Genomic DNA, 23,850 nt, shown 5'->3' on the forward strand with positions numbered 1-23,850 from the left:
TAAATCGAAACAGTGCCAACGTCTGTCTTTATTTTCCGCGAAATAACGTAGTAAAAGTAAGGAAAGCAGGAAGACTTTATGCGCAGACTAATGAAAGGAAGTCGCCGCTGTCACGGTCAACGCACGTCGAGCCGGTGATTGAGGTTTTGTCATGAGGTTATGTCATGTATTTCTATTACCATTCTCCCGATCGCCTGACATTACTGCTCCCTTTCTTCCGTTGTCAGCTTTGGTAGTCGTCGCGTTCTCGACGCGTTATCAGAACTATTTCCATTGTCGCTACGTTTCCAATTTCGCCGGAAGAAAAGTCCTCACGGCATCGAACGAGACCTGCCGCCATTCACCAGGAAGACATCGCACGTTCGACGCACCATTTGCTAATTCGCTGATCGAGTTACAATTAAAATAAAACACTCTTCTATCGCAGAAGAACGGCGCGGATCACCGGAACGGACGACGAACGCCTTCTAATTGAGCATTTAATTTAACCACTAATAAAACGACCAGCTCGAAAATTGAGATTAATCGACTCTTTGCTACTCGCACTCTTCTCGCTGCGACGCTTCACAGATGCTTGTCGAACATTATGTACACGCGATTACTATGCTAGAAACATTTATCCTTAGTTTAGGAACAGTTGAGGACAAGATCAGCACGTGCCGTTCATAAAAGTATTTCTGTCCTTGTTAACCCTTTATGGACATTTTCGACCAGGTAAGTTAGCAGGACGAGGCGATTTTCTCAGATGTGTCGAGTGTCTAGTATACAAATTATTTTAATTTGTGTATAATGCAAATATAATTTATATAGGATTCTATATAATTATATAATTTATATACGATTATATACAATTATGTGCAATTATATAATTTATATAGAAATTATCTTAACATAAACACCGACTATCGCCTCCCATCCTGCCAAACCTCTCGTCCGCAAAGGGTTAATTATTCGCGACCATTTCGCTGCCACGATGGATTCCTACGATCTCAAGCTTGTGTTTTTGGTACTAAAGAATGTCCTCGTTTGCTTTGGTATCTTTCAAACGATTTCAATTCCTGCAGCAAATGCACAAGACCAGCAAGCCTAATCATACCTAAGGAACAAGCCGAAGCAGTAATCAAGCCTACCAGCGACGCGAATCGCGCACCGTTATCCAGTCCAACGCCCACGTCGGTTCACTTCCCCATAAAGCCGAAAATGTCCCAAACCGCTTGAGACCGCTGCCCCAAAATTCGCTAGACTCTAACAACCAGAGCCGTGATCACCGCGCTATAAAACGACACGCGCGCAATCAGCGAGCGGTCACCGCACCGAGTCTCACTGCACGCGCTGATCCGCGCTCGTCAAGAAGAGGATAGCCTATTCTTGAGCGTGCAGTACGCGATGAACCTGTAGAAGACCATGGCGAATGTTAGAATAGCGATATCGATCCAGTACCTTCCGTCTATCATGGACAGCTCCTCGATGATGGTGTTCGGCATCCTGTAGTGGCAGTACATCTCCGCGCAGTAGAGTTTCTCGCGCTCGAACCCGTATATGGTGTGCACGTAGGCGTGCATGGCGTACTTGAAGTAGCTGCCGTAGCTCAGGTAGTAAAGGAAACGTGGCATGTGTCTGTACAGTGCCAAAAAGCCGGATAAAACCAACATGGCGCAGGTGGTGATGGCAGCGGTGAAGGTGCCGTCGATGGGGTTCAGCAGCGTGCCGATCATGAGACCGTAGCTCTCGGCGATTAGGTTGATGAGCACCGACACGAGCAGGAACTTGAAGAACCTGTCCGGCTCGAGCGACTGGGAGCTGAGGAAATAGGCGATGACACAGTAGACGGACGCGGAGATCATCTGCATGGGCAGGGAGCAGACGGTGGTGGCCGCGTAGTAGGTCCTCAGCTGGTACCAGTTGTTGAACTTCTCCTTCTTCAGCGTGGGGAACTCGGTGGGGAATTTTAGAACGGCGGGCATCATGCTGGTGTAGCACAGGTACACGCTGGTGACCAGAATGAAGCCGACGTTGCTAATCACCTTGTCGCCGTCGTAGCCGCTGCCGGTGAACAGAGTGCCGAGCAAGATCCCGACGGCCATGTGCAACAGTATCCTCAGATAGGAGACGGTCCAGTCCCGGATCATCTGCGTGACGCATCGTTTGAGCAACACGAAGAACCTCTCGATTTCCGAAGGCGTCTGTATTAGCACGGAAGCCTTGTCCTCCTGACAGTAACCGTTCTCGCCGAGCTTCTTCGCTTTCGTGACCGGCTTCTTCCAGCAGCCACCGTTGCCGGCGAGCTTCTCGAGCTGGTCGGTATAATCCCCGTACTCCTTGCTCACCACCTCGATCATAAAGTCGGCGGGGTTGTGGTACTTGGGACACTGCAGCCCTATGCTGGAGAAGTAGTTGATGGTGTTGCTCGCGGCCCCGTCGTAGAGGCACTTGCCGTCGACCAGCAGGTACACGTTGTCGAACATCTCGAAGATGCCGGCGCTCGGCTGATGGATGGTGCAGACGATGGTCCTGCCATCCCTCGCCAGGCTCTGCAGCAGACTGATGCACTGGTGGGAGGAGAGGGCGTCGAGGCCGGTCGTCGGCTCATCCAGAAACATCACCGGCGGGTTGTCGACCATCTCCAGCGCAATGCTGAGCCTCTTTTTCTGCCCTCCGCTGAGCAGCTCGCACTTGGTGTCCTTGGTCCTGATCAGGTCCAGGTTCTCCAGCACGTCGTCTATCAGCATGTCTTTCGCCTTGTGGCTCAGGCTGTTGCCAATCTTCAAATTGGTCGCCAACCGCATCGCCTCCGCCACCGTGAACAGCGGCTGCAGTTTATCATCCTGCTGGATGTAGCAGCACTGCTTGTTGTACTCCCGCCAGCTCTGCTTGCCCTCTTTGCCGATGTACCCGATCTCGCCGTGCCAGTCGCCTCGCTCGAACCCCGTCAGGATGTTCAGCAACGTCGACTTCCCCGCCCCCGACGGCCCCATGATGGCCGACAGCTCCCCGGACCTGAACGTCCCGTTCACCCCCTTCAGGATCTCCTTGGTGACGCCTCGCAGCCCCGTCCGGGTCGTGTAGCTCAGGTCGGAGAACTCGATGTCCACGGAGCGAGACGACGGCAGGTTGACCATCACCACGCGCTCATTGACCGCAGTCATCGTGGCCCGCGATGATCCGTGCCGGCAGATTGCACCGCGACCCCGGCCGCTCACTTTTCCGCGTCTCTGCGGAGATTATGGCAGGCGGCTTCGCCAGCTATCTTATCGCCCGTAGCGAGACTCTAAACGGGGTCAGCGACGAACAGGATCATCGAGGCTGCTCGATGGAATCTGCCAGGTCGAACTTTCGCGGGAACTTCTCGAACATCGCGGCTAGGTGCTCGATGATTCCTCCGGCTGTCTGTTGCTAGCTTGCCAGCTGCGTCCGCATGTCTCGAGTTTTGGGGATTGTGGTTGCCGCTCGTTCCCTTAGATCGTCGTTATCATCTGGGTCTCTCGGATGGCCGCTTTCCCTCGCGGCCGTTGACTAATGATCATCGAGCAGAGGCTGTTGCGCAAGCCGATAAAGACGCGACGAGAGTTTATGCCAGACGAAAGAAACCGTGTTTTTTCCTTGATCCCCTATTTCGATTACCGTCTGTCGACCAACTGCGTCTTCCAGGGTCTCCGAGTCTCTCCAGGGGTTTATCCGTAGCCTTTAGCCGAGCCTCTGATCTTGGCGAGGTGACCTGGAATAAGGTTTCTCGAGTTCAATCGTTTCGTAGGGGATGAAGGTGATTTAGATAGAATTATAAATGAGGCAGAAGTGATAAATAACACAGAAATTCTTTTAACAGTTCTACGGTTTTCTTTGCCACCCTGTATAGCCAAATTTCTTGAATTATGCAAATTATTATTAATATTTTTTATTTCTATCTCAATATTCAGATTGATTTTTGCCAGAACAATATTTCTGTTTTCGTACGAAAATATTAAACAGTATCCTCTTTGATACCAAAGTTGTACTCATTAATATTAAGATGTACTCTGCGTAACACGTTGTATTAATTCATCTGTGAAAAGAAACCATTCATCCTCGTGGCTAGATTAATATTTATACAACTATAAATATATTACTTTGTATATTTTTACCACTAACGATTATATTACTATGAATATCCATACTACTGACGATATATATATATTACTATGAATATTTATGCTACTGCTAATCATTCCATACCGTTCAGCGATTCTAAACGTCTACGTAATTTGTTGACGGTAACAATTAATTCGCATCATCGATCATCGTGAATGAACCGGCTGCGAATTATCACGGCACTGCAACGTCCGGCTACTCGACCGGTTCGTGCTCCATTTATCCCGAATAATGAACAATAATTATAATCGCACGAAGAAACGAGTCATCGTCTGCTTACACAATAGATCGTTGTTCAACAACAGAAAAACACGGCCTCGCCGTGCCTCGAAGAATTTCTTGCTTTTCGACCGAGTAGCGGCACAAACCAGCGTATCAATCATTTTACTTCGTCGAGTCGGATTATTGATAAGTGGCCGGCTATACTCGATTGTTGTTAACTATGTTCGGGAATAGTACGATTCTCCGCTGGTGACTTTTTTTCTTGCGGTTATGCCGCGATCATCGAGGATTGCATAAAATGATTACGATGCGTTTCATTAAAGCCGATTGCGAGTAAAAAAAAGGATTTAATTAATAACTGGAAAGCGCGCTTTGAAATCGATGAATAACCGAAGGAAAAAAGTTTAACGATATTGGTTTTAATATTTCTTAACCGTGAGAATAATTGTTCTTAACCGTGCGAATAATTGTTCTTAATCGTAGAAGAACGCTAGACTATTTAATACGCATCAATCTTCCTGTCGCAGCCGCGTGATTTAGAGCAAGGCTCGGAATTAACCGGCACGAGGTACTCGGATCGCGAGCCACGCCCCCTGGCGCCCCTCGCGCTTCTTGCTCCGGTACGACGGTCGCCTAATTGCGAAGTCAGATACGCCACGAGTTCAGTGCTGCTTAATTCTGAGCCCTGGAGTCGCGGATGCGTGATGCAATTAGGCGAGCAGTAATCTTCTCATGACATTATACAGAGTCACGAGATAGTCGCGTCAGTATTCCTGCATGATCGAAGAAAATGATCGCGAGACGATCGACGACAATATTTTTATTCGTTTCATCCGAGATCGATCGCAAGACTCGGCAGCTCGGATCGGTGCGTTTCGATTACGCTGATTAGCATAAATTTCGACAGTAATGACGCACGCTTATTGTCCGCGATCATGGTTTTACGGTACACGTTACGCAAACGCGATCTTGAACTACAAACAATGCCTTGAATCATCGAGGAAACCGACGCTGTCTCGATCGTTCTAACGATTCTTCCTGTTACTTAACCCTTTTTCTGCGACGCGCCGGACACCGGATATTTTGCATACCCGGCACAGTGACTTCTCGCGCACGGTTCCTCGCTTCTGAATAATAGCCGACAGGAGTGTTCTATTTTTAGTAAAAATTCTCGATAAGGTCAAAGGCATCGCGGAACAAAATAAGATATCGCACAAGAAACGATGCAATTTGCACGCACTTGGACGACGCTGTCTCGTTCCGCGTTGCCCGCGAGCATCGGCGCGCTGCATCGTTATGCAAGTAATCAGACGAAAGTGCTCCGAAAAAGTTCTGACGATTATCCGGTTAAATGATACGCAGGAGGAACGTGAGGGGTTTAATCGCGTTGCACCATGACGTTGACAAAATTCTCTCGGTCCGCGTAAACATATGCAGGTGGCAGGTGCACGGCGCATCTTAGCGTCGGTGAACAGTAATTTTCGCCGGTCGACAAAGCGAGTAAACAACGCAAAGAAGAAACTTAATAATGCTTGTCAGAGGAGTCGATTTTCCGCGAAAAAGAGCATCTGATGCAAATTGGTGCATTTGTAATAACTCTATGTGGAAATGAAGGGACTTTTGGAAATCGAACCGAAAAATTTCGTACAAGAATTAATAGATCAGTCATAAGTATGCATTATGCATTATGCACGTTGATGCATTGCATAAGGCCTCGAAAAAGTCTCGCGGACTCACCTGCTGCGGAAGAAAGATGAAGAGCTATTTAATAGTGGCGAAGGAAATGCATTTATGCGTAGATATGCATAGGATATTATTATCATTATTATTATTATTACTATAAGTGCAATGTTATGCACTCCGCAGCGCCTGCAATATTTTTGATACGCGTATTTTCGAGGCAACCCGCGGATAAACGCTCAACCAGAGAAAAGGCGATACAGGAGGACGACGTCCTCCTTTGTTCCGAGTGACCGCAACCCTTCCCCATTATTATGTGCAACGGCGATTGCGGTTAGAGACGAATGATCCAGCGATAACACGCGGTCCCATGGATCTCTACGCGGTGCACGGTTTTTTTTCCGAGATGTGCTCGGGCAAACTCCATATAAGATGATATCTGCTATCTACTACTAGCTCTGTGCAGACGGCGGACTCGTTGCATGCCAATGACGCGGCACGTTGTTCGTTAACGACACGCCACCAGGTAATCACTGGTCGTGGCCCAATCACGATGATGAGACAGTGCCACGGGGACGGGGGCATTAGGAAGCAATCGTCATCAGGCACGCGATTATCAACCCTCGAACGGTAGCAGTGTGTCACGTTTAAAATTTTAATGAGGTTATGTTCAGAATTTTATTAGTGTTGTGTTTAGAAATTTGGAAATGTTATATTTATATCGATATTTTGTTACATCGACGATATTTTCCGGTAATATTAAATTCACATATTTTATCGCCAATATTTAATTAACTCTATTTTATCCGCAATATTTAATAGACAATATTTGATAGGCAGTATTTAATTGACGATATGTATTCGACGATATTTTACCGCCAATATTGAATTGGCAACATTTGAACCAGCAATGTTTAAGCGACAATATTTGACCAACAGTACGTAATTAACAATCTTCAACCGACAATTTGTAATCGCCAACATGTGATCGTCAACATTTCATTTACAGATTTCACGTTTATAATTTTAAAACGATCCATTTAAAATTTTAATAGCGTTACAATTTAAAATTTTTATATATTGTATTTAAAATTGTAATGGCGTTATATTTAAAGTATTTAAAGCGTTGCACTTAAAAATAGATTAAATGTTACGTTTAATATTTTAAAACTGTCACGTCCAATCCTTGGCATTTTATCCTCGTTCTACCTTGCCAGTTAACAGAACGGAATTTTAGATTTTATTATACATATTCTGCTGGTTTAACTGTCGAAAATCGGTGTCGATTTTGGCGTCGAAAATGTTTTCTTATTGTAAATATGAGCGAACACCGGCGGCGGTCTGTTAATAATACCAAAGCACGATAATAATCACGCGGAAGTAAAAAGATTTCGTCACCTTCCACACAGCGCTCGCTGTAATCTGTCAAAAATTGCCCGAGGCTGTCCACTTCTTTCCGACCTCTTCAATCATGCGAGTATACCTGTCCAGGTCATTCACACGACCGTCTTCGATAATTCGGTGGACCCTCTTTCACCATCTACTTTAATTGCCATGTGAAATTCGTGACGAACCGTGTCAATATACATTATCGACGCGACCTCAAACAGAATTTTTTATTACATCCTTGACCGCCGTCCGGAAACGATGACTCGGGTTCCACAGGTTTCGCGCGCCTCCGCGATAATCATCTGAACGGGAGATGCAATGCTATAACCCGTCCGACGTGGAAAGGTACCCCGACGATTCGCCAAACGAAATTCGTGGACAGGTGGTTTTAAATTGTGTCGTTCACCTTGACAGTGTTTCCTGCGCTGTCGCGTATGATAAATTAGGATCATCGACGAACGAGATCTAAGCTATTTTTAATGGATCCCCGCTGGCTGGTATCGTTGAGAAACATTTGGAAGTTTTAACATGTGATTCATTCGCGTTTGGGATGATTGATGAATTTTTGTGAACATAAATTAGATTCGATCGGGATCCGTCGATTCGCAACGGTGCCTGAGGTTATGTCAGGACCGGCGGTAAAATTGTATAATCTTAACGTGAGCAGCGTTTGCTAATTAACGGTATGATAAACAATAATAACCGCACAGCTCGATAATGAGAAAACGTTGATTTCTTTTATTTATTCTTTATTTTATAAATTAATGTTCCGCTTCGTAAGGGTATTTAGAATTTCACGAAAATCAGCGACGAGTTTGGTCGATTTATTTATAACATTATCGAGGAATAATTGTTTAATTTTCTGTGAACAAATTAGCGTTAATCAAACGACAATTTTCGGAGAATCGAGAATCGTCTACTTCGAGATACATTGACGCGAGGATTTAATCGCGGCCCTGTTCTTATCGCGACGAACAGTTGCACATAATTAAGAGCATCGGAGTACACAAGTAAACAATACGAGAAAATATTTTTAAAACCACCAGACGATAATTCGGCGATTAAGGCAGCCGCGCTGATCCACTCCCGCGAGGTGACCGCGCACTTTGAATCCAGTTATCAATTTATATTTATATAATTTATTCCGCAGTTCACAGCCAGCTTAATTGGACGTCGTCGAGGATTTTCCTCGCTTATCGCAATCCTTGCCGAAAGAATAAATTAATCGAATCAGTGTTTTCTGCCGATTGAAAACAAGAAAATCGTTATCATTGAACTAGTCACGAACGGACACGTACACGATACATATGCAATGCGATTCTCAGTGTGCGTTACGAGCGCGACATATATCACGGTGCACTTACGTTGTCGCCGATCGCGAATAAATCGAATTCACGCGGCACGGCTTAATCCGCGATGATCTGTGAATTAAAACGCATCGATAGAAGTTTTTACGACCGTTAGCCGTCGCATGCGCGCTATTATTATCGCGTCCCGACGTTAAGGAACTTTTTTTTCGCAGTCGTCGCCGGCGCGTGCATCCGGATCTAGTGCCGCGACGGATCGAAATTCTCACGTGCAACCAGACCGTTCCTTACTATCAGGAAAATCGATCGGCGGTTTTCCAGAGCGGTTCGCGGAATTACGTCAACGGACGGCGGCCAGAGAGCACGGAGCGCGAATTAATTCAACGGTTTCCGCTCGCGGATGAATATGCGCAATGCAAATTCGACCGGCGATCCAATTAATCGAAACGCGACTGTTACGTTCGCAAAGAAAAAAAGCGGCGCTGGTTGTCGCGACGAAAACGGCGCCGTCGAATTCGAAGATGGACGCGGAATAAACGCGGCGAAATTCCCGCGACGCGGAAAGACGGAGCGAGATTTTGAAGCGACCGATTAGGGCAGTCGTTTCTTCTCCCCTAGCTCGCCGATTAGATAACGTTGCGTGGATAATGTTGCCAGCAAAACCGTGCGTTTGTTGCGCGTGGTTGACGCGCTGTCTAATTGATCGTGGCGTTGCATCGCGCGAGATAATTACAGCTTTGTCGGCGTCTTCGTCGCTGGCTGTGGACGCCGTGGAATTGTCCATAGTAATAGAATTAGTATGCAACGGAAAACATCTTGAAATTCCAATTATTTATCCTCGGATAAACAGCCCTTCTGTAGGCTCTACGAAGAGGGGTGGTTGTAGGGTGAATTTAAATCGCGCCGTTTTCACTCTTTGCGGCTTCTTAGATTTTTGAGAAAAATCAGACTCATTCTGGATCGCAAAGCGCACGTTGTAGAATTTTTTCAGATTTTTCGGTTGCGAGCTGTGGTTATAAATAAATTGTGAAATAAATTGAAGGATCGTAGATTTTTCGAAGATATATTCTTGATTTCTATTTTTTAATTATGTCGAGGGATATTGTTAAAAACTACTGTCGAGTTTTGTCAGATTTATGTCACAGCTTTTTTAAGAAGTGAACAATGTTGCAAAGAATGAAAATTTATATGTTTGACAATTTTTTGTTTGAGATACCATGCTTTATCTCGTCCACTTGATTTTTATATCGTTTGATGCTTCCTTTCTTCTTTTTAAATGAGTAATGTCTTTAATTTGAAACGAACGCAATAAATCGAAGCGGAGGCTGCGCTACCGAACGATTTCGGCGGCTTTCGCAACGCTTGTCTGGCGCGGCGGGATCGAATCTTTCGGGCCGATAATGCGCGGCGTCGATAAATTGCATAAATTGCCTTGGTTGCAACCTGCGTTGCCTCCCACGCTCGATCACATGCCAGGCTGCAGTCGGGCACGGAAATCATCGGAACCGTAGCACGTCACCTACCTGCCTATCTCTCCGTTACCTGCGTCTCTTTATACCTAAGATCAGACGTTCCTATATCAGACGATCAAAGGATAGGCGAACGATCGAGATCCACTGCTTTTATTTCGCCGAAGCGATTTAGCCACTTCGAAATGTTGCGATTAGCACTCGCCGCGGATTTGTCGAGGATCACTCACCGAGAATTCGAGCGGCGTGATCCGAGCGATCGGCGTGGGTCGTCCCCGGGGCGTGCGTGATAGATCCCCGGACAGTGGTCTTGTTCACTGTAACACGGTTGGTCGGATACGGTGGATCGCGCGAAACCGAAACTCGCGGCGCGCGGCAGCTCGAAGACACCGCGCGGAACAGAATGCGAAACGCTCGCGGTTCGCGGCCGCGAGGAAATCGCTCGATGCGCCCCGCTCGCTCGCTCTGCTACCGCGTCTCTCTCTCTCTCTCTCTCTCTCTCTCTCTCTCTCTCTCTCTCTCTTTCGCGCGCGCCCTTCTAAACACCGCTCCTCCCGCCGTGTTCTGCGTGTGTTTTGATTATCGAGCCCGTTTCAGGAAACCTGTCCGACGATGTTTCCCAAGCGGCAATTAAACGTGCGCGGCCCTTTTCCGCTTAGATTCTCGCGATGACGTCTCGTTTCGTCGCTTGAAAGCTGCTTAATTTTTAATGGAGCAATTAGACTGGTGGTTCGACAAATTGCGACGGTGCGAAAAATTCAAATTATTTGGACATATTGAGTAACAATTTGCGATAGTTCGTGTTAGGAATTATTAAATTGTTATTGCGATATTGTCGATTCTCTGCGCTGATGTCTCACTTAAATATTTTTTATTTAAGAGCTGCTGCTTTTAATGAAAAAATTCGACTAGCTATTCATAATTTAGGTGTTTAGAGATATCGCTGTAAAATTTCAAGTGAGAATTTCCAATCGTTTAATTTTTATTAATTATTAAATCGCGAGTAGCTACTGATTTTCCTTGCCAAAGCGATAATTAACCCCTCGAGAAAATATATTTCTCTAACAATATTGAAGTGAAAATTTACAAATATTTTAATATTATTTTTACTTTAATTTATGCAATAGATCACTAGAATTATCGAACGATAACTGTATTAAAACGAATAAGTAACTCCTCCTAATTTTGGCTTTTGACAGTTAAGTAGAGTCCTGCTCGTCAATCATAAATAAAAACTATATTCACTGGTAACTCCTACGTACGTTATTTACCTATCTTACTACAAGCGCGGTAAAAAACGTCGTTAGAATTACATAGTAGACTGTTGCATCTCGCGTAACGTCTTATACAGTGCAAAAGTATAAATTACGCAGCCTCGTTCATTCAACGAGAATGACGTCGGCGGACACGTGTCCGATCTATTTATCAGTTGCGTCACGTGCCGACATCAAATTACGCAATCACATCATTTCGAACAGTTTTCGAAAATCTATCTGCAATCGTAAAAGGCGAAACAGTTTTCTAACCTCTTAGGGGTTGTTGCAAACACCAAATATAAAAATCTCGCGCACTGTTCTCTGCACTTGTTTGTTACATTTTATGCACTTATGCATCTTGCGTTGTTTACTAGACGCGGTAAGAAGATTAAAAAAACAAACTATCCAATTATTAATTAATTGAAAGGGATTAGTGCTGCAGGTGTTCTCGAAGTTGACACTCAAATTACCGTATATTATTGACCATGAGTTTACTCTGAAACCGGCAAAATTTTTCATTTAAAAATTGGAGGCAAATATATCTTAATTTGCTATATATATCTTACTTTGTGCCATAGAATACACTGACAAAATTTATACCTTAAAAACTGGGACACCATGTATAACGCCCTGTATAATTTTTAATACATTAATTACTGGTTGATATATATCATAGATCCACGTATTTACGAACCTACAATTAATATATCAAAAAGCCGGTTTCCAAGGCAAATTCAGTGACGTCAAAGGATGCTATATACCAAAAGGCCAGCTCCTTTGTTTAATGATATCGCGAGTCGATCTCGTTAATTAGACGATGTCACGGAAAGTGGTACGATCATCGGCGCGATCGTTTTGTTGCAACAGGCCTAGTCTCGCGTCCGTCGTTTTTCTCGGATCGCGGTTACGTCGCCTCGTTTAGATAAACTCTCGGTACTTTTCTCGCGGTGGCCGAGCGATTCCGAAAAATCGATGGGACGAGAGAAAAATGATTCGTTGCCCCGTCGTCGGCCGTGACCCGGCGGAGCAGGACGGCGGCGGGACGGTCTCGAAGATCGGTGTGTATCTAAAATCGGTGACCCAGATGCCGCTAACGGAGGCAAATGAATGAATTCCGTAAGAGGCGAAGGCCGCGGCAGGACGACTCGGTAAACTGCGACTATAATGTATGCGATCGTATTAGCGACTATATACAGCCCGTAGATCGACGAAAGGATCCAGCGTTTCTGCGCGTTGGCCATTCACCGACACCTATCGATTTAGCAACAGAGATTTATCCGCGAGCCGGCGCTTCTCGGGTGCACGCGATAAGCGCTGATGCAACGAGGCCGGCGCATCACCGGACACGTGCACAACGCGGATCCTTCCGCGGCCACGTGGCGCGGAGCGCATCGGGAATTAAGCCTCGCGGGGCTGAATTATAAAGCAGAAATTCTCTGTATTACGTTAGCGAATTTTGTCCAATTATTTTACCACGTACGTCATCGTTTCGCGGTATTAATGAATTATTTAGCTAGTGTATTTTGTTTTAAACAAATAAGGAAATTCTGGAGTAACCATGGAAATTAATAAAGGCTGAGCAGAATGTCTTCACTCCTTGGCGATAACTATTTAATATGAATTAATATTGTGTTACATATATAACATATTTTGTGTTACGTTATATAAACAAGCAAATAAATAAAAACGGTGGCTGAGGATAAACATACGACCTCAAAGGGTTAAATATATATTAAAAGAAGAGTTAAATAGCAATTGTGGAAATAAAAGCAGCAATTAAAAATAGTTAAACATGCGCGATAATAGATGTAATATTTTTGTTCTATATGGAGATATTGTGGTTTGATCGTGTCGTATTCTTATAGGATTCTTGTGCTAACTAATTGCACTGATCGGCTTCGCATCGATTCCACCGCATATATAATCTGGCACGTAATTAGGAGCGACGGCGATTGGGATTACGCACCGTGTAATTTATGCTATTAGTGTCAAGCGGTCGCGTGAGTAATAATTGGCCTGCGATAATTGGCCGCTTTGCAATTTTTTTTTTTCGTTCCGTTTGTTTTTGCCGGCCGGTTCGCCCGGATTGTTCAATCGAACAATTAACATTTAATTATTGTTCGACGAGTTACCACGTGAATCGTGAACCGTCAGGCTTCTCTCGATTGAATCGAGGCTACCCTTAACGGAACTGGCGAAGGGGCGAGTGTAGGTGAAAGGGTGAGAACTCTGTAAATAATATCGCTAGATTATTGTTAGATTGCAGAAGAAATATGCAAAATAGAATTCTAAAAATGTGAGAAGAATTTGAGAATATTTTTATGTATTTTTTTATTTGATTTAGTAGACAAATTTGCTACCCTTTGCCACCCTTATCGCTTACTAAAGAAAAATAAAAATCGTTCTGACGCATTTCAATCTGTCAGGTACAATTTTAACAAGCTTGTATAGCACTTTATTACTTGTTGCAAATCAGGTAGTCGTTTAAAAAAGCGCCGGGAATTCGAACAAGGTATAATAAAACGGATTTGTGGATTTTAGTTAGCGTTTGGTGACACCGTTGTCGCGCCATTGCAGATATCCCCGGGTTAATTCGACGAATAAATTTATTTCGCAGAAAAGACAGAGGTCCATCCGGTTTCTGGACTTCTGTTTCCTCCTTCCTTATGGCCATCTTTATCTTTTTGATCTATTTCGAGGTGGATCCCGGCCGCGCGTTCTTTTCCCCGATAGCTGACAAAGTTCGTCGCGCGGCAGACCGCGAAATTCTACCGTAGCGTTTCAGAATCGTCGACTGTGAACCGGTTCCAGGTGTCTTTTTTTTTTACGCCGAGCCCAAGGATCCCTGGCTAAACAGATCGATCTAATTACGTGTCTTGACTAAGCATTTTTACGTTTCCGCATCGATCGCTGCGGCTACCGGTCAGAGCTACGCAATCCGCCGATTTTCGCGCGGACGCGTTCATTGTGCAAACGTTTCCAGGCTGCAGTCGGATCGCATTAGTTTCGCGATAACATTGAGATCTTTCTCTCATCGTGATGTACGATTCTTATAGATTTTGTAGATTTTATAGATTTTTGAGATTTTATAGATTTTATAGATTTTATAGATTTTGGAGATTTTAGAAATTTTATAGATTTTAGAAATTTCATAGATTTTAGAGATTTTATAGCTTTTATAGATTCTATAGATTTTGCAGATATTATAGCTTTACAAATTTCATAGATTTCATAGATGTCATAAATTTTACAGAACTATCCAAAGAACACCGCGAATCTTCTGCGTTTCGGTCGTCCCCCATTGTTCTCCAAGCCTCGTGTGCCCCACGAAAGACGCGAAAGTGAATGTATTCCCTCCCGTTGGCATTTGCAGTCGCGGTGCATTTCGCGTTTTGCAAAGTCAAAACGAATGACATTTCCCGCACACTGATTGACGCAGTCGGAACAAAAAAGGGAGGCCCGGCGAGGTTGTAAATAATGCAACAACGATCGAGACATGTTATCGAAGATTTCAACAATTAGAACATCTTGTTTTCAAAATCGCCCGCGTCGCGTTACATAAATGGGGACGCTGCAAGGACCGCGGTAATGATAGATCGCGGGAAGAAGGATTTTATTCGCGAAACGGAGCAGCAAAGGCTCTAATAATAACGCCTATGTGACTCATGCGGCATCCACGCGTTGTGTATTAACCATTTCTGACGGCGGATAATAATTGTGTGTCACTGTCATGGCCCGCGCGCATTCAGCTCACGGTATCTCTCGATCTGCGTGTTTGCCGAGCCGGGATTAAAATTCTGAAAGATTTGACCTTTTCTTTTCAGCGAGGCGAACACGTGCAGCCTCCTCCGGTAGTAGTTGTTCTCCCGTGTTCCTCTGGAATTTCTGTGGAACGCAAGGTTCGAGTGGAAACGAAATTTAACTATTTACAGTCGGGGCAGCGATGGTAATTGCCAAATCTCACGTTCTAAAATAAAATGCTCGAATTGTCGAAATTAATATTCGAACCTGCCAGTGAAATGTTCTTTGTAAAACCGCAACGACGTTTTCATGGTAAATGATATAATAAAATTATATATATTAAAAGACTTAATGAGTCTTAGTGCGCGTTCTTTTCGCGGGAATTCGCTAATGGAACATCGAAATTCAAGGACGCAGGCTAATTATCGGAAATTAGGAGTCCAGTGAGATAAACGTTGAGTTAACCAGCGATCGAAAAGGGTGAAAAAAAATTCGCGCCGGCGGCTGTGTAAAAGTTTCTATTACAGTTAATAACGAAATGGCTGCAACGATTTATATCAATCAAGTTTTACATACAGGCAATTAAAGCAACATTATGATTAAATTACGATACATTATACGCGTTCTTTGTCGGCTGCAAAAAAGCGTCGGAGGAAAAGACGTGAGATCGACTACACGTTCCGTAAGTACTATGTTACATTCCGACATCCTTGAAACTATAGTGCGCAATCTAAAAATGAAGTTAACGCGATTGTTGGTTACTTTAATCATGAACAAATACAGATAAAAACTTTGAGCATCCTAGCTTCGTTCATTTCTTTGAAATTAATTCTCAAATTTGACGATTATCTTTTCCATTGCAACATAGTGCACGCGCTTGCATTACTGATGCTTGCGGTATATTGATTGACTTCTTTTGTCAGGACGAGACGCTACTTCGTTGAATAATGATTACTGAAAACGACAAAGAAATGGCATAAAGTTTCTTGTCCGTGAGAAAAAGAATACCGAAAGAAATGATGAACAAAGTATAGCGGATCAATTAATTAGTTTTTTCCGCGAGGTATTATGACCTCCGACCGATTAGATAAAACAAAAACTGTAAATGACTTGCGACAGTTTAAGATCAAGGAAAACCGTTCCTTATTATTTCTTTAATAACATAGACCCGGCGTTACGATCGTCGTACACGGAATAACAAGATCACCTAATTGTCAATTACGTGATTCGGCAACTTAATTTCATCGATGTCGCAACATTTAATATTTCAGAATAGTAGAGCAAGATGACTGAATTATCGTTTTATAAATTTTCAAATGTTCCATGTAAAATGATGTGTCTTCTTGAGATAATCGAATAAATTTATACAGAAAATATAGACTATAGTGAAGAAAAAATAGTAGATTCGATGCAGTAGGTTCTCCTGAACAGTTCTGTGCCCTTGGATTTGTTTTTTATGCGCTAATTATGCCATAATTAATGTTTTTAGGCGACCCTTAGCGTTTATATATGGGCGAATGTGCTGCCGCTTGCGGAGAAAAAGCGAAGCTCTTTTCGGAGTTCGTTCAGCGCCAATTAGTGCCGTGGCAAAACGCTCAAACTGTTAGCCAAACCCGACTGTCGGTAATTTGGTTAACAGTTTGGGCGTTTTGCCACGGCACTAATTGGCGCTGAACGAACTCCGAAAGGAGCTTCGCTTTTTCTCCGCAAGAGGCGCTCAACTCGACTGTCGGTAATTTGGCTAACAGTTTGAGCGTTTTGCCACGGGACTAATTGGCGCTGAACGGACTCCAAAAAGAGCTTCGCTTTTTCTCCACAAGAGGAGCCAAAATCGCCCATATTTAAACAATACAGGTGACCTAAGAACATTAATTATGGTAACATTAAGGCATGAAGAATTAAACCAAGGACGTGGAACTATCCGGGAGAATCTGCAGCAACCGATGTCTTATAAAAAAAAACACAGAATGTATTATTAAATAAATAACTTTTAAAAAACGCTAAAATGCTGAACAATTTATTGAATATCGTGACTTTAGAATAGTCGATACAGGTTCATCTTAAATCTCGAGTACGATGAGTCTATGGTTCCATCGATATGATGCAAGAGAAGTCCAGAAGATTGCGCGTGTTGAATTTCGTATTCGCGAGGGAACCGTTCAGATTGCGATTTCAAGGATTTATTTTTTGATGATTAATTATATGAAGAATTACTCATGCATACCGTGATCTGGAAAAGTTTAAAACGGTGAGCGGAACACGGCAAAGTTATGTGCGAGGCGTGTCTCGTCAAATTTGATTGATATAAAGATAAATAAACGTGTGTTAACCTTGTGTACGTTTGACGTACGAAGATGTATCACGCGTTTTACTAACATTTGATCGATTTTCTAAAATGTCAAGATTCGTTTGGAGGAAATTCAATGCCTCGAGGATACATCCAAAGATAATATAACTTTGCGATATGGAAAAATTGATTGGGAACATGTCAATGGAAATGGTCCCTCGATCGATTTCGACAGACGATATTTGACATTTTATAAATGAAACTCGATTACTCTTGCTTGTTGAATCAAATGTTAATGTTACCACCTGTTTCATAAATTACGTTCACGCAGGTTTCCTTCGAAGAAGCTGTTAGTTAGTAATAATACAGATTTTAAGATTCACAACGGATCCCTAGTCAAGAGAAATATCATACACATTGCTATGCTAGACGAGGAGAAAATTGACGAGGTTGAGATGGCACAACCAGAGTTTCACACGTTGTCTTGGTTGTGCAAAGCTGCTCCTTGTTTTCCTGTAGATGGATATAAGGTAAACGCAAGGAATTAAATAAACGAAAAATTAAAACAGAAATTGATTCAGTGAATTCTTTCTTACCAGATTAAAATAATCCACGAACCGGGCACATTTTATTCAACCCTTCTGGAGAAATGTAAGAACGCAAAGAGGAGAATAACGTTTGCATCGCTGTATCTAGGCACAGGCAAATTAGAATCAGATTTAGTAAGTACAGTCGACAAGTGTCAGCATTATGGAAGAGATCATTAATTATGGTAATCTCCTTTCTTATAGGTGGAGGCTATTGATAATGCTTTAACTTTGAGTAATGGTAATATTGAAGTAAAACTTTTGTTTGATTACATGAGAGGAACTAGAGGTAAATTAAATTCGCGTAAAATGTTGCAACCCTTGCTTAATGGTAAATATGGTCATTGCTGTCAGATATTCCTGTATCACACCCCTAAGTTACGAGGTATCTTAAAGATGGTAATCCCAGATCGCTTCAATGAATTGGTAGGATTGCAACATATGAAATTATATATGGTAGATGACGATCTAATAATTAGTGGGTGAATAATCAAATTTATATCTTTGCATAAAGCAATTTCAATGTACACGGTCTAAAATATCGACTAATTCTTTCCAGTGCCAATCTCAGTAATGATTACTTCACAAACAGACAAGATCGATATTTTTTAATAGAGGACTGCAAAGAGCTTTGCGACTTTTATAACGAACTTGTCGAGAAAGTAGGAGAATTCAGTTTTGTCCTCCAACCGGACGGTACATCAGTATTAAATCCGAGCACAAATGTTCACCCCTTCAAAGACAAACCTGTAAAATTCGTTGAAGAAGCTGCACATAGTATTAAAACTTTTTTTCTTAAGGAATTCGAGAAACGTTCCAATGTTGAAAAAATATGTATGTATAAAATACGTATAAATGTTTATATGAGTATAAGCTGTTCGAGATAATATTAAAATTATTTCAATAGCCAAAGATTCGAATGCGGACACATGGATTTTTCCATTGATACAAATGGGTCAATTAAACATTTACCATGACAGTTACATTACATTGAAGCTTTTACAAACGGCACAACCGGGCGCAACACTTAGGCTTGCGACGGGCTATTTTAATTTAACTTCGGAATACATTGACGCGTTACTTAAAGACTGTCAAGGGTCGTGTCATCTTTTGACAGCACATCCAACTGCCAATGGCTTTTTCTGTAAGTTACACTTATATATGTATGAAGTAAAAAATCGAAGATATTTCGTCGTTAAAATAAATATCACGTTTAGCTGCAAAAGGAGTAGCTGGCGGTATTCCAGCAGCCTATACAAAAATAGAGGAGTCATTCATCAAACGTTGTACTAACATGGGCCAAGAAGATAGGATCAAACTGTGGGAATTTATAAAACCAGGCTGGACGTACCACGCGAAAGGATTATGGTATTCCCTACCTGGTCAAGAAAAACCGAGTCTAACACTTATCGGATCGCCGAATTTTGGTAAAGAAGTTCGAAAAATATGTAACGCAACATAAATTATTTTGAAATAACTGGAGAAATATTCATTTCAGGATACAGATCGGTGAGCAAAGATTTGGAAACTCAAATTGCTGTGATAACGAAAAATCGAAAATTACAGAGTGAATTGCAAAAAGAATACAAACGATTGTTTGCATCTGCAAAACCCGTAACGAGAGGAACATTTACCGAGCAAAATAGAATTCCTCCAACCTGGGTCTGCGCCACTGTAGCTCTATTTAGATACTATTTCTAAATAGTATTATACCATTCGCGTTGAATGTCTAGCAAACACAATCTAAACCATATTTATTTCATACAAACAAAGAAATTAATTTATACGAGTTCTTCGTGAACGACGAAATATATTGATTATATAAAATAAAGATGTAAATAAGAACCATATTATTGGATTATTGATTTACAGTTTTTTTTTTAAATAATGTACAGTGTTTAAAATTAGTGAAAAAATATAAATAAAAAATCTAAGTCCTTCTCCATTAATAAATATGATCGGTTCCATTGATCCGTGTTATATGGGTTTGTTAAATAAAAAGTACATTATTTTGAGGTTATACTGATAATAATTATTTGCTGATTCACATACTATCCTGTATGGAACGTGATAAAACTTTATAGTACTACGATTGCGGCGTTTTATACGAAACGTCGATACGATAGAAATGGTTCGAATTAAACTGCAGAAGTAATATAAGAAAAACTGTTCATAACCACTTAGAATAGTCATTGTCCACTATTGGGAGTCACGTTTAATGTGACTCCAAAAGATTATTGTTTCGATGACACTTTGCACAAATGATTGAATCGGTTTTGCACTAGAGATTTCCCAAAAATGGCAGATAGAGGAAAGTTTCTTCCACAAAGATTTATTTATCGTCGATAATGAATGTCTCTTCTTTGACGAAAAATTCAATTACTTCTTCTTCCACATTCTTCGAATCAGAATCTAATTCATCGGTATCGATATCTGAAAAAAAATAATTTCGATATTATACAATGCAAATACATTGAACCTAATATAGCAAAATTATTGTGCTACATACTATTACGTAATTCTAAACGTCGTTTCTTTTGGTTGTTCCATTCTTGTATGCGTTGCGTTCTGTATTCTTCAAACGATTTCATCGCTGCGCATCGTTTCTCAATTAATTCCTACAAAATAAATTCATTCATAAACATGTTTCGCAAATCTTAAATGAGCGACAATCTTCTTCAATAGGTACCTTCGAAGCACGTGTTAATCGCATGCGGTCTTTGCTTTCAAATTGAGCAGAATATTTTTTCAAATTCTTCTTGATTTCTTTAATTTGTTCTGCCGTCAACAATGTTGGTGGTCTTGGTCGCCATAATAGCTGATTGAATTGGTTAAGATTAACCCTCTTCAAGATACGTCCCTGGAAAGTCCATATCCAGTATCCATTATCAACACTAGTCTTCCAGCTAGAAACAGCTGTTACAACGTATCTGTAACAAAAACCGCATTTAAATCGCCTGATTCGTTGAAATCTGAGATTAATAAAAAATAAATATATTCTCACCGTCCGGTAGGATCCCATTCTACGTCAGACGTTTGATAATGGTCCGTAGAGTTCATGATAGTAAAATCATTAGTGTCAATAAACTCTAAAGCACCCGCCATGGTCGTCAATCCCGCGAGAACAATAAATTGTCCGGAAGGCGACCAGAATAAATGATTGCAAGCTTTCTTCTCCAATTTCTCTGTTAAATGAAAGAAATATTAAACACAATATTCTTGCTATATTAAAAAGTATTAAATAACTTTTTAAACTTACTGAGAAGAGCAGGCTGATGACCGTATCGTACTTCGTAGAAACTAACATTAACGCTTGGTATCTCTCCATGAATAATGGCGAATTTGCTTCCCACAGGTTCCCAGGCGAAGGCATGAATTGGTTCTTTTATTTCCACACTATCAACGGGAATTTGCTTTTCCCGCATGTGGAAAATTTCGAAGTTGTAGGACATACCCTGGTAATAAACCTTAATTTGATTATGCACATACATTGTAACATCCTTTTACTGTATTGGAAGATAGATATTAGTACCGTGTACTTCTGCTCCGTCTTCTCTTTGCGTTTGGCGAAACGATCAACTTTCACACAAAGATAATCCCCAGATTTCTGCCAGTAGATTTTACAGTCGGCTACGTTAAACAGATTCTTGTTACGTATTTCATTACGGCTGAAATAAAATAATAATTAATATTTTTGTACGGTGGTACAAAATTTACACGCTAAACTTGTTAAAATTATTACTTTGGAATTTCAAGAAGGGTTACTCTAGCTGGAACATCTTTATCTTCTGGTACCCAGTAAGCAAGGACATTATCTGTTGGAGACCAACTGAAGTCTCTGATTCCAGGAATCTTTATACTTTTCTTATCTAACAATCCAAATGACTGAAAATTTAGGAATCAATTAGTAATAACACAAGTGACTATGTTATAAGCAGGATGCAAAATAGAATGCGTACCGGTGTTTCATACACGCTCAAAATATCTTCTCCCATGCGTGCAAGATATTTGTCATCGTATGACCATCGGAAGATGGGCCACACGGACGAGCCGTCCGCATGAAATGAACGTTTTTCCTGAACGGTCAAAATGTCCCAAATTACAAGTCGTTTTTGATCAGAACCAAGATCAGTTCGAGGTGTGTAAGTTACTACGTAACGTTCGCAAGGTGAAAAATCAATGCATTCAACGCCCTTCTGACTGAATTTCGCTTGTTGTAAAAATGGTGGACCACCCCACAATGCGACACCGAGTTTGTGAAACGTTGACAAGTATGTTCCCAGTGGAGACCATTTGACATAAGTCTCTGTCCAACGAGAACGTTCTTCAAGCAGTGTTGGTTCAGGGGCAGAGTTCTGCCAAACCTGAACAGTGACAGAGGGGCCATTGCCGCAAAGTACGCAAAACTGATCATAAGCATCTGGTTCTAGAAGATAGTAATGCAAATCTGTTGCAGCTTTGAATGATTGTGGTTTGGGAGGTTCCCATTCTTCTGAAATCTCCTCGAACTTTTTGAAGTCAGTAAATAAATTTACTTTGAATGTGTGTTGCTTGTCAATTTTATAATTATTTACAGATTGAGCAGCTGCTAAGGCATTTAGAGGATTATTATACTCTAAAAATATGTATCTGCAACAAAGAAACATATTTTAATCTCTGCATAAAATTACTTCCAATAGATTTAAGTGACAACATAATGTTATAGATTGTAAAATAATATGCTGTAGATCTAAAAATAGATAGACATACCCTTTAGTGTGTCCATTTTCATTCTTAGGGTAGTATTGGTTTACTATTGTGCCAAATTTTCCTAAGACTTTACTAATAACCGACTGTAATTTTTCTAATCTTTCTGGCTCAACTTGAGGAACACCATCAATTACAATCACGGATTCCACTCCATCTGTCTCTGATGGCTTTTGCTTCAGTATATCACCAAGAAGCTCTATAAATGTAAAAAACACAAGGACTTATTTTCTGTTGTTAACATTTTACACTGAGACCGCATTTTCCCACGCCTATGCTACATTTGAACGGATTTCATTAAAACAGACGTACAGTACTCGTGACTGAAGAGGTTATGTACGCGTGCCACATTTGCGACTATATGCAGCCATGCCTTCAGTCACTGTACCGCAGGTTGTGTTCCGAGTAATTCATTAAAAATCGGATTTACCTTCATCGGTGATATCGTCGACAAATCCTTCAGGATCACTAAAATTTGCTTCTTCATCGTCGTTTACTAAATCGTCATTATTTTTCACAGAATCTTCGTTTTGAGGCGTTTTGTCCGCCACCGTTTTCTTCACCATGATGGAAACCTCTAAGCTGACTGAGTATCAAGTGAAAGTGGCAGCAGGTCACCCCTATGCATTTAATGCAGCTTTTGAGAAATGGAAGTGGTCAATGTTCCATTTGAATCTTAACAAGTGATGCTGGTCAATATTATCATAATTATATCGATTATAATTATCACTTCGATTATTATTTATAATTTTGTTCCCTTAAATCAGTCCGCGGATTGTAAAATTCCCGGAAATTACAGTCACTAGCTTCCATCTTGGTTATTAACGGCAACTACAAGTATAGTTCGAAAAAATAATGGAATATAATTGTTACATGTGTTGTAATGATTTGAATTACGTAGACAAGAATTGATTACAATATTGAAACATTTTGGGACAATAAATACGAAATACAGAATTAACAAAATTACTTGGCAAGCTGGATTCGCATATCCCCACCGTTTTATTGCACTTCCAATCCGCAGTGAATCGGTAGCCAATC

At 41.7% G+C, this 23,850-nt stretch overlaps 2 protein-coding genes and 1 pseudogene across 4 annotated transcripts; 1 reads left to right on the top strand and 2 right to left on the bottom strand.

Annotated features, from left to right (window-relative positions):
* LOC144469322 (ATP-binding cassette subfamily G member 4 pseudogene) lies at positions 1–10,607 on the bottom strand (annotated as a pseudogene). Its single transcript, XR_013493957.1, has 2 exons — positions 10,423–10,607; positions 1–3,715 (listed from the first exon to the last, which is right to left on the bottom strand). The product of XR_013493957.1 is annotated as an ATP-binding cassette subfamily G member 4 pseudogene (transcript).
* A 6,694-nt stretch (positions 10,608–17,301) lies between these two features.
* Pgs1 (Phosphatidylglycerophosphate synthase 1) lies at positions 17,302–20,351 on the top strand. Its single transcript, XM_078178715.1, has 8 exons — positions 17,302–17,437; positions 17,808–18,006; positions 18,076–18,198; positions 18,268–18,545; positions 18,623–18,897; positions 18,971–19,207; positions 19,281–19,490; positions 19,562–20,351. Exons 1-8 carry the CDS (start codon positions 17,406–17,408, stop codon positions 19,762–19,764), a joined length of 1,557 nt encoding a protein of 518 aa, XP_078034841.1. The 5' UTR covers positions 17,302–17,405; the 3' UTR covers positions 19,765–20,351.
* On the bottom strand, positions 20,017–23,849 carry Eif3b (eukaryotic translation initiation factor 3 subunit B). Of its 2 annotated transcripts, none has more exons than XM_078178713.1 (11): positions 23,780–23,849; positions 23,240–23,429; positions 22,813–23,008; positions 22,023–22,692; positions 21,806–21,948; positions 21,596–21,731; positions 21,323–21,530; positions 21,068–21,248; positions 20,753–20,993; positions 20,573–20,681; positions 20,017–20,496 (listed from the first exon to the last, which is right to left on the bottom strand). In XM_078178713.1, the coding sequence occupies exons 2-11, from the start codon at positions 23,373–23,375 to the stop codon at positions 20,396–20,398; spliced, it is 2,121 nt and encodes a 706-aa protein (XP_078034839.1). In that variant the 5' UTR covers positions 23,376–23,429; positions 23,780–23,849; the 3' UTR covers positions 20,017–20,395. The 2 variants fall into 2 exon arrangements, with proteins under 2 accessions (XP_078034839.1, XP_078034840.1); XM_078178714.1 differs by having other exon boundaries at positions 21,323–21,518; positions 23,780–23,848.
* Position 23,850: the final 1 nt, after the last annotated feature.

This window comes from Augochlora pura, chromosome 4, assembly GCF_028453695.1.
Source record: "Augochlora pura isolate Apur16 chromosome 4, APUR_v2.2.1, whole genome shotgun sequence".
NCBI lineage: Eukaryota > Metazoa > Arthropoda > Insecta > Hymenoptera > Halictidae > Augochlora > Augochlora pura.

Excerpts from the sequence above, each read along its gene's own strand:
- Pgs1 (XM_078178715.1), top strand. The coding sequence starts at position 17,406 with ATGCATACCGTGATCTGGAAAAGTTTAAAACG. Across the intron at positions 18,199-18,267 it reads GCAAATTAGAATCAGATTTA|GTGGAGGCTATTGATAATGC; the intron begins GTAAGTACAGTC and ends CCTTTCTTATAG. Across the intron at positions 18,546-18,622 it reads GACGATCTAATAATTAGTGG|TGCCAATCTCAGTAATGATT; the intron begins GTGAATAATCAA and ends AATTCTTTCCAG.
- Eif3b (XM_078178713.1), bottom strand. The coding sequence starts at position 23,375 with ATGGTGAAGAAAACGGTGGCGGACAAAACGCCTCAAAACGAAGATTCT. Across the intron at positions 21,531-21,595 it reads AGACGGAGCAGAAGTACACG|GTTTATTACCAGGGTATGTC; the intron begins GTACTAATATCT and ends AATCAAATTAAG. Across the intron at positions 20,497-20,572 it reads ACGTTTAGAATTACGTAATA|ATATCGATACCGATGAATTA; the intron begins GTATGTAGCACA and ends ATTTTTTTTCAG.